The sequence below is a fragment of the Echinops telfairi genome, unplaced genomic scaffold, assembly GCF_000313985.2.
Source record: "Echinops telfairi isolate 266 unplaced genomic scaffold, ASM31398v2 ScPeMD7_7425;HRSCAF=8463, whole genome shotgun sequence".
In the NCBI taxonomy this organism is placed as follows: Eukaryota; Metazoa; Chordata; class Mammalia; order Afrosoricida; family Tenrecidae; genus Echinops; species Echinops telfairi.
The window spans coordinates 7079965-7090709 of NW_022111325.1; the positions used below are offsets into that span (position 1 = coordinate 7079965).

The 10745-nt window shown below is 50.2% G+C and overlaps 1 protein-coding gene across 1 annotated transcript in view; it reads left to right on the forward strand.

Annotated features, from left to right (window-relative positions):
• SLAMF8 (SLAM family member 8) overlaps positions 1-5133 on the forward strand; it is a 12648-nt gene extending 7515 nt beyond the window's left edge. The window contains exons 3-5 of the mRNA XM_004716548.4: positions 2237-2542; positions 2623-2736; positions 4539-5133. Of these exons, the coding sequence (XP_004716605.3) occupies positions 2237-2542; positions 2623-2736; positions 4539-4603 (485 nt within the window). The 3' untranslated portion in view covers positions 4604-5133. The remainder of the gene's footprint in view (positions 1-2236; positions 2543-2622; positions 2737-4538) is intronic.
• The last annotated feature ends 5612 nt before the right edge of the window (positions 5134-10745 follow it).

The window sequence follows — 10745 nt, forward strand, 5'->3', positions numbered from 1 at the left end:
CACCACCACCACCACCACCACCACCACCACCACCACCACCACTACCTCTGCCATTTCCATCGTCAGCCCCTCTCCCACTTCTACCATGTTTCTGCTGATTAAGAAAAGGAGGGCCTTTCCCCCTTGTTTGTCTACCTTTGAAAAGTAGATGCAAGTGACCTCACACGTCTATTGCAGGAGAAATTTGAGTAGCGTGGAGGAGGGAGACCAATTTTAGGAAAAGCGGTAGAGGTGGCAGCTGGGAAGAAGCCCGCAGTGAGGGAGAAAGACACGCCATGAGCAAAAATTAGAGACGAGAGAGCCACGGAGACTAACTGGCTGTCCTCGGGTATGCATTCAAGAAGCCACAGGCCATAAAGTGCCTTTGTGCAATTAGACAGGTACCCTTCTGGATATACACAGCTCTGTGCTGGGTGCTGGCTGCATTGCAGCACCCCACCCTTGATATCTCCTTAGCCCATTGATTCTGCAGAGTGAAAAATCTACCCAACCCTCCAGGCAGCCCTGGAGCCTCTCCCCGGCTCTGCGACTCAGCTGCAGCACATGTGAAATGAGGATGTTGAACGTGATACTACATGCAGCACCCACACCACTAAGCTCTAAAATGCCTTGTTCTCAGCGTCTGAATTACAGATTTTAAGGAAATTGCTGTTTTATTGCTTCCAAATACATAGCGTGATTAGAACTAATTGCACAAAGCTGCCAAGCAGCAGTCCTTAGGAGCTCTGCTTTGACAATAGATAAGAATGATTTGAATTAGTAGATCAGTTACGAAAAATGTCAATGGGTGCCTGATCGTGTTTGGAAGCAGCTTGTCCTCTTAAGTAGTGTAAATAACACCCCCACCCCCACCCCTGTAATCTTTGCTTATACTATTAGTGTGCCCAGCAACTCTTTCCTTTTTTCATATCACAAATCTCACCAGACTGTGCCGGCATTAAAGAGGTTTTGCTCTGCTTGACTTTGGAATGCTGTCAGAGCCCGGACCCTCCTATTGGCACCAGAAGGCTCTCCTGCTGGTCCCTGGCCATCAAGGTTCAGGATCCGTGCATCTCATCTCCCTGCCCAGGAAAGGGGAGGCATCATCTCGGACTGATTTTGGAGAACTTACAATTTTGCCCGAAGGAGCCCTGGCAGCACAGGGATCAAGCTCTCTGCAGCCAACTGGAACGTTGACGGTTCAAACCCACCCACTACTCAGCGGGAGAAAGAGGAGGTAGCAGTCGGCTTCTGTAAAGATGCCAGCCTTGGGAAGACTACGGGGCTGTTCTACCTTATCCTAGAAGATAGTCATGCGTCAGCATTGGCCCCGTGACAGCGAGGGTTTTTTCACTTTGTGATTTCCCGAGGTCCCTGGGCGATGCAAATGGTTTGCCCTTGGTGCCTAACCAAAAGATGGGGGTTTGAATCCACCCTTTGTTGCCAAGGAAGAAGAGCTTAAAGACTTCCACTAAGACTCCACCCTTGGAAACCTCTGGAGCGACCCTACTCTATGTCACATAGGTCGCCTGGAGTTGGAAGCGACTCCGCAGTGAAGAATATGTGCCTTTTTGTAAAACCGTTTGTCTCTTTCGTTCTGACTGCTCGTCAGCACGAGGGCCTAACGGATATCAAGATAACCAGACAGATCCCAATCCCCTGGCTCATCCTTCAAAACATTTTACACCCTTGTAGTTACTTTCTTAATTATTTACAATTCCTTGTCAATATCTGTCTTCCTCGTCAGACTGTAAGTTTCAAAAGGCCAAGAAATGGATTTGTTTTCTTGCCTGACTTCATGCAGGCCTGCTGTCTGCTGTTGACTGAGACGGAAGAAGAGAAAGGCAGACAGCGTGCAGCCTAGAGAGCTCAGAGCCAGACCTGGGCCCCCAGGGATGGCTGCACAGCCAGGGCACAACGCAGACGCAATGAGCCAAAGCTGGACCCTGCATTCACTAGGAATTTTGAAGAGAGCAAGCAGGCAAGACATGTGTACCTTTAGGGAAGCATGAAAGATATGACGGGCATGACATGTTTTGAAGAACTGCAGAGGGAGCAGGATAGAGAGGGAGCACCAGCCAGGGGGATGCTTGGTCTCAGGAGCTCAGTGTCTGTCTTGTGGGAAGTGGGAAACCAGACCAGGTTGGTGAACAAGGCTGGCCAGAACCGGCATCTAGCACCTTGTGGGTCCTGGAGCCAGCACTGTGCATCCAGTCCACTTCCCTGTAACCTACTGCCTGGTTCTGTTCTCGCCTAGATGCAGTGCCAAGGCCCACAGTGCAAGTGTTCATCGCTGCAACAAGGGACACCCAGTCCCCTAGGACCTGCCAGGTCTTTCTCTCCTGCTGGGCCCCCAACATCAGTGATGTCACTTACAGCTGGCGACAAGAAGGGACCGTTGACGCTAGTCTGGAGCCACTTGGCCTGCTTGCAAGTGGACAGGTGCTAAGGATTTCACTGGGGCCCGGAGACAGGAGTGTGGCCTATTCCTGCATTGTCTCCAACCCTGTCAGCTGGGCTTTGGCCACAGTCACCCCCTGGGAGAGCTGTCACCGTGACGCAGGTATGCCCAGGGTTAGGGTGGTTAAGGGACCACAAATCATCAGTTCTACCTCTGATCCTCCCACCTCCATCCATGTCCAGAGCCAGGGAAAACCTCCTACAATGATGTGCTGTTGCTGCTGTTGCTGCTGCCAGCCTCGCTGATCCTGGTGCTGGCCGGTCTCCTCTCAGCCTGGCACTGTAGTCCCTGCTCAGGTAGGAGCCCTACAGGAGCGGGAGGGGGGTGCCAGGATGGACCTCCTGCTAATGGGATGATCTGTGCCTCCTTACCTCTCCCACCTCTTCTCTTCACCCTCTCCATCTCCCACTTGGGCCTCCAGCCAGACTGAACTACTTAAAATCTCTTGTGCAGTTCTTCAAATAATTGACCCCTCCCTCACACGCCTCCCCCGGGCCATGCACACGCTGTTCTCTCAGCCTGGGCCACACTGTCTCCGACTTCCCACCAATGCCCCGTCTCCTACTTCACCTTCAAGATGTGGCTACTCCAAGAAACCTCCCGACTTTCTCTCCAACCCACCAAGCGAGAAACAACAAGCCTATGGCCACTGGGTCCATTCTAACTCAGTGGCCCTCTCCAGAGTGTCTGAGGCTATCAATCTGTACAGCCTCATCTTTCTCCCTCAGGACAGCTGGTGGGTTTGAACCACCAACCTTGTGATTAGCAGCCCATTGCCTAGCTCAGTGCCACTCTTTCCCCTACCCGCCCCCCCAGGCTACGTTCATGCCTACTACACTCACAACATCTATGGCATTTACTTCCGTGCTGAACTCTGAGCCCTATAGAGGGAGAGTTTGGGTCACCACTGGCGGCCTCTTTAACAATGGTTTCTAGACCAGAGCTGGGACTCAGAAGAGGTGTGGTGAGTAGAAGGACGGATGAATCCCTCGACCAGCTTGGCTACCATCCCTGGAGGTGGCTCCCTGCAAGAAGCACCCCGTAGCCAGGGTCAGAGAAGGTGTTCTCCTTGAAGAGAGGAGGAAAGAGGGCGCTTAGAGATCAGGCCAGGCTCTGAGCTCAGCATTGTGCCTCTGCCCCTGTCCTCGGATGCCCTGTCTCTGAAAGAACCATCCCCTAATGACCTGAACTTCATGGCCATTTCCATCCCAGGCTTTCTGGCCCCAGGTCAGCAAGGAGAGGGAGGCACTGAGACCTCGCCTCGAGGGGGGTGCCCTGGGGAGATCCTTGGCACAGCCCCTAGGCCAGGGGACTAGTGGCTCTGGTGTGCTCGTCAGAAGGCAGAGGAGAGAGTTCCTGTCTGGCCCTGTCTGCTCTGCAGAAGCTGTGCTCCTGGCCCTTTGCCTCAGACAGTCACCAGGATTTGTAGTAAGAAGGTGGGAGCCAGGGAAAGAGCAGCCTTTTGTCCTCAGACAGCTTTATTAACACAGAGTTGCCATGTCGTCCCCTTCACCCATTCAGAGCATAAAGCCCAAAGGTTTTCAGGATGCTCACCACACTGCCCATCTATCACAGTGATCCGTTTTAGAGCGTTTTCATTGCTCCCAACAGAAAGTCCACAGCCCTGAGCTGGCACCACTAGCAACAGGCAACATTTGCCTGTGCTGAGAAGTTTGTATACATGGAACCATTCAATGCGTGGTTCTTTGTGACTTAGATTTCTTTCACCTACCATCCTGCCGTCAAGGTTCACAACAGAGCAGCTCTGCCTCGTGAGAAAGGACAGAGAGAAAACCTGACCCCCTGGGAGAGTGGGAAGGCTCCCGCGTAGGACCCAGCTCTGCCGCGTCCTTTAAGCGGTTCTAGCTCAGTTTTTCTGTCCCACCTCCAGCTACAACCACAGGAGAGCCGCAGATCAAGTTTAGACAGACAAGAATTTCTTGTTTTCAAAGTCTCTCCTCTCTTAGAAGATCAAGGGAGAACTACTTGGAGGTGACCTTGGAAGGGAAATGTTCGCAGTGAGAGACCTTGTGCCTGGCCAAGAACGCCAAGAATATAAGCATTGTAGGAGTAACTTGCATTCTGATATTCTCACCAGGGAACAAGAAGCAGGATGTCCATGCCAATGGTGTGGCTCCCGAGACAGAGAACCCACCTGTGTAGGGTCTGCCGTGAGAGAGGATATGAACGGACGTCTAGATCATCAGGAGCCCCGCTGCCCAGCCAACGTAAAGCTCTGGGACATCGCTGGTCCCTGGAAATCTCAGTGGTCCTCAGACCTCCTGTGAGACTCTCTCCTTGCCTCTGGGGAACAGCCAGCACAGCTGTCATAGTGGGAGGACAGGAAGTACTGACCGAACCTTCCATCACCTTCCCTCACTCCCTTTACTGTGCATGTCGTGGCTCTACTCTGGGTAAGAGGAGCCTAACAGAAATGTCCCTCAAAGATGCTAGAAGTTGTCCAGACCCACCGGAACATCGATGCTCTCTGGCCATTGTTTACGAAATAGTAGCCAACTGGCACCAGAGGCCTGGCGCCAGCCTGGGTCCTGGGCTCTAAAAGGCCGTAGACATTTGAACCTGCAGATAAACTCTGCTTATTTACTTCTAGCCTCAACTGCAGCCCCTGTAACTTGAGATTAGGATGTCTCCTGGTGACCTAGACATTTTTATAAGATAAGGTGGAAGTGAGAAGTGGGGGACAGGACTCCCTCCTGGCCTGGAAGACTTTCAGATCATCTGAGTCCATAGATTACCATGGGATGGTTCACATCTCATGGTTGGGGTGGATGACATCTTGCAAGTGATTCTTTATTGACATCCTTGCTATCTCTGTTGGCCCTCGTGCCTCCTGCAGGATCTAGGAAAGAGGGGTGCGGTTCTCCTTTCTCTCTAGCACCAGTGGTCCTCAACCTTCCTAGTGCCATGACCCTTTCATGACCCTCATGTTGTAGTGACCCCCAACCATAAAACTATTTTTGTTGCTACTTCACAACTGTAATTTGCTACTGTTATGAATCGGATGACCCCTGTGAAAGGGTCATTCGACCCCCAAAGGGGTCACAACCCACAGGTTGAGAACCCCTGCTCTAGCACAGTAACCAGGAAAAGAGACGTGGGATGTACCCCTGTCACAGGAAGTGGCAGTGCAACTTACTTTCTGCCTGAGCGCAGCAGAGTGAGAAGCCAGGCGGAGCAGAGCAGAGAGCAACGCAGGAGCAGGGGAGGACGAGGCACCGAGACTCTGTCACCCTCTCAGAGGAAAGCAGAGAAGATCCACTCAAGTCCAAGAAGGGGCAAAGGCTCCACCCCTCAGAGTAAGGATTGTCAAGGTCACTTTGAAAGAGGAACCTGTTATCATGGTCACCTTTGAAAAATACAACCTGCCTTGGAATGAGTTTGTGTAGCAAAGTTCTGGGCTATTGCGACTCTGGAAAAAATTGATGAACTAAATTTACACTTAAGAGATTGAGAATTGGTAACATGGCCCCCTCACAGGGGTAGCCAGATGTCTCCTGAGGCCGCAACTCTTACAGGAAGTGATGTCAGAGAAGGAGGTATTGAAGAAACAGAGTAGGTGGTGAAGAAATTTCCCAAGACACCCACTCAGGATGACATTCTTGCCCAAGGGTTTCTCCTTCCCACGTCATCCCCCACCCCCACCTCCATTTCCCATTTTGGACCAATGACCAGCCTAGCTGGCCTTCTAGGTGCGTATTGCCACTCCTCCACTCGGCTGTTCCCGGAGTGTCCTTGTCTGATGGCAGCTCCGCTCGGGGATCTCATGCTGGTCACCTGGCTTTGCCTCGTCCATATGCCTTCCCCACTTCTCTTCCATTGCCTTCTCCTGTGGCCACTTGAGCAGTGCACATGGCCACCCACTTGGAGGAGAGTCCAGTCACTGACCACAGCAAACTGACCTCAGCCCCTACAAATGATGTGGAAGACGAAGCCCATGAGCCATGGAGACCATATGAGAGAAGAAAGCCCAGGCCCACACCACTCCCCACTTTTCTCTGTGTCCCACCTGAGGTCAGAGCAGCGCTAGAGAGGCCCAGAGTCCTCCTGTCACCAGGGAGCTCCTGACACCCTCCTGTAGACAGTGGCTTTATTATGTGGTGCATCGGGCCCTTCTGTCCAGATCTGTGCTGTTCAAATAAATGAATGTCCCCATCCCCAGTGACTCATTTGTCAACCAGCCGCCTAATGAGTCCTCCACTGGAAAACAAAATGTGAAACCAATCCCCAGGCATTGGGGATCTGAGCTTTGAAAGTCACACCACAGCAAATACTGACTGAACTCCCAGCATGTGCGTGGTGTGGGTTTAGGTGCAGGGAATCAGCAGTGAACATAAAGGCCCGTTTTCTGGAGTGGAGATTCTAGATCGTACAAGCAAACAAGTATGTGCCAAGTGCTGCCAGGGTCAACTCAGAACAAGAATCCTAGTAAAGGGCCAGGAAGGATGGGCCAGGGAGCGGTGGGGCCATTCTAGATCATGTAATCAAGAGAAGGGAATCCCAGGTAAGGTGGTATTTGAACAGAGAATAAATGAAGCGAAGGAGCCTACCGTGCAGTGACCGGGGCAAGCGTGTTCTGGACAGAGACAGCAGGAAACACAATGGCCCTGAAGTGGGAGCATGATTGGTGTTTGCAAAGAATAGAGACCAAAGGGCTTGGATCAAAACAAAGGAGGTATCACGGCTTGAATTAGAATCCTATTGCCTGTACCTGTGGAAGAAATCCTGTTTTGAAATAGGGGTTGTTGGGTTTTTGTTTTTGTTTCAATCATATTCATTAGACCATATGCAAACTGGGGGCTGGAACCGAATCATTTCTGAGTGGTATAAAGAGCAGATTAGACAGAGACATGCTTGGGCACACACCGCGGGAGACAGAAACCATGTGAGGGTCATCAGCGAGTCATGAACCAGGGAAATCCTGGGAATGCCTGCACAGAAGGAATCAACCTCACTGGGATGGTGGCTTGGACTTTTCGCCTCCAGAACCATGGGCCAATAAATCTTGATTTGTTAAAAGTCACTTACTCTGGTATTTCTGTGGCAGCGGCACTACTTAACCATGACAGGAGAGGGACATAGAAGGCCAAGGTCAGGGAAACCGCCCAAGGCCAGGTCACGTAGGAGCCTGTGGTTTTTGGTACACCCTTTCCTTGGGGCTAGGCGGGTGATAGGGAGAAAGCCCCGTCTGTCACTGAGTTTTTCTGTGGATGGCCTCGATACCATTGTCATTAGACTAGAATCTTCTCAGATCTGCTCTTGCTAGTTTGCATTTGCTTTTCCTTAAGCAATAAATAGTCTTTGCAGCAGTTTTTTTGCACAAAAGACAAAACAAGAACGTCTATGGCCTTGGGGTCATGTGACTTGAAAGATAAGAAAATGAAGATGAAGTGCAGCAAGAGAGAAGAGTGGGAAATGATTTTCCCCACTAAGTAGAGATATGAATACGCAGTGGCCCCTTCTTAGGGCGAAAAGAATGAAAAAATGCATTGCAAAAACCTTGGTGACCCTCTGGCAACTCTTCCTTCTGTGTCTGTTAAGCAGGTGCACCTGTTCCGTTACATAGTACATGGTTACTTACTCACTCTCGGGGGAAAGTACCATCTCCTTTCAAAGGTGACTTCATGGCTCCTTCCCCCTGTTTGGCATGCAGTCTTATGGAAGGACCTGGAAATTGGAACCTTCCCTGGACCTCAAGATAGATTGTGTGGTGCCTCTCCTGGGACTGTGCATGGGTCCAGGTGCGTCCTGTCCCCCTCAGCCAGGAGGGGCAGGCAAAGCACAAGGGAGCAGTGCACAGACAGCCTGAGCCAAAAAATAATGACCAGACTGGTGAGAAGTCTGAAAATCAGATCATATGAGATATAGAAACTTGGTATGTTTCATTGAAAACAAAAGGCTCAGAAGATCTGAAGGACCATCATGTAAGCCTAGATGCTATAACTAAAGTCAATTGAAGCTGTCATTCAGGGCACGTATGGACTCAAAGAAAGAAATGGATTTTAGAGCAGTGTGTTAGGCCAGGGCAACTAGAGAAACAAATCCAGAGACACTCGTATATATGTGTTAGAGAGAGCTTTATATCAAGAAGTAGTCATGCATCAATAAAACAGCCCAGCCCAGTCCAACTTAGTCCATAAGTCCCTCCTCAGACTCACAAAGCCATATGCAATGCTACAGAATGCAAGAACATCACCAGCCAGTGGGTGCAAAATCTTGTGGATCCAATGGCCGTGGACACATCTCCAGGACTCCCACGGGTCTCCCCTTGGCATCAACAGGAAAGTGAAGGCAGAAAGGGAGGGGGAGGTTCCCAGGACCCTCCTGATGAGAAGGTCTGTGACCTGATTGGAAGGCTAGACTCCATCCTTCACTTTTGTATCTTCAATTTGACAAGAAATTATCTAACAACCCCAAGCAGGAAGAAAACATTGTGGTTACTCAGTTCCAGTTTTTCAGTTCCCGAGTGGATTACTGAGGCCCAAAGACATCGCTACTTCCCCAACCTATTGTGATCAAATCAATTCTGATTCAGTCACACCACGTGCTGCAGAGTCGAACTGCCCGCACAGGATTGACTTCCCTAGAATGACAACAGTAGTCAATGGCAGAGTCTGAATCTATTTGGGTCATCTAGATCTGTCCAGTCCCTCACACCACTTTATGGGTCCCAGGAAGAGCTGCCCAACAAAGGGAGAAATCCAAACAGCGAGCGAGCTGCTTCCGTGAATGTACTTAAGCAAAAACCATCTCAGAGCAACATTATAGACTAGAGATTGTTCGTCTTGGGCGAGAGGTTGCGTCAGACTGCACGACAAATAAGCCGCACATCTATCTAGACTTCCTCCTTCTGTGGCAGACGTGGCTAATTAATTATGCCACGCTTTCCCCTCTGAGTCCAGATGCTACACATCTCAAGTCACCCCTACCAGTCTGGTTGAAGTTAGAAGTCAAGATGAAACTTCTTTGCCATCTTGCCTTAGATAATCCAGGAGCTCCTTCCAACATTAAGCAATTGAAATTAAGCGGAGGCTGGATGAATGTGGAACAAAAGAGGCCAGTGAAAATCCTGCTTGGGGATGGGAGGCGGGTAATCAAGGTATACAAGCCATGCTTCCTACAAGGAAGATTTCTTCTCGCTCCCTCCAGCCGTTTCTCTCAGCGTTGCTCAGGGAACGTATCTGAAGTGGGGAGAGGAAGCTGTCGATGGCTCTTGGCGGTGCAGTGGCTTCAGTGTTCAGCAATCCAAACCACCTGTAAAGATTGTAGCCTAGAGGGCCCGATAGCAGACTGGACAGCACATAACACAACAGTCACACCACAACCCGGCAAGCATAAGGCAACAAGAAATTACTCAAACCAGTGAATGTAATCCATACTTTGGACATGTTGTCAGGAGAGACCAGTCCCTGGAGAGGGACAGCACGCTTGGTAAAGTAGAGGGGCAGCAAACAAACAAACAAACAAGGAACACCCTCAAGGAGATGATTGACACTGTGGATGCAACAGTGGCTGCAGCGCAGGAACTGTGAGGGCGGTGCAGGGCCAGGCCATTTCCTTCTGCCGTGCACAGGGTCACTGTGGGTTGGCGCCAAATCAAGTGTGCCCAACAACAACAGTAACATACAGAAAGACCAAAGTCTAGACCCACCATCTTCAAGTCAACTTCCATTTCTAGGGGTCCTATAGGAGAGATTCGAACCAGTCTGTAGGGTTCCCACGCTGGGCGGTAAAGCTTAATCGGAACTGACAACCTCATCTTTCTTCGCTGCAGTTGCTGGTGGGTTTCAACCACCACAGTTATGTCAGTAGCTCAATACCTAACCAACGATGACTTTTTCATAACACAAACACCCAAACAAACAAGCTCACTGCGACTGAGCTGATTCGGACTCATCCTGACCCTGTATGGGGTTTCCGAGGCTGTAAACCTTCCAGGGAACAGATCATCTCTTCTTCCCTCAGAGCGTCTAGCACGTCTCAACAGCCGAACTTGAGGTTTGCAATCCAACGATGACCTGAGCGTGCCACCAAGGCTCCTTATGAGCCACTTAACAATCTTATTTCCAGAATATCTAGAGATTGACGGGAACACAAGTGAGCCAGTTAGGATCGCTGAGAGGTAGAAATAAGTCATGTCTCTTTTTTTATCATTATATTGGGGGCTCATACAACTCTTTTTTTTTTTTTTAACATTTTATTAGGGGCTCATAGAGCTGTTATCCCAATCCATACACACATCAATTGTGTAAAGCGCATTTGTACATCGTTTCTCAAAACATTTTCT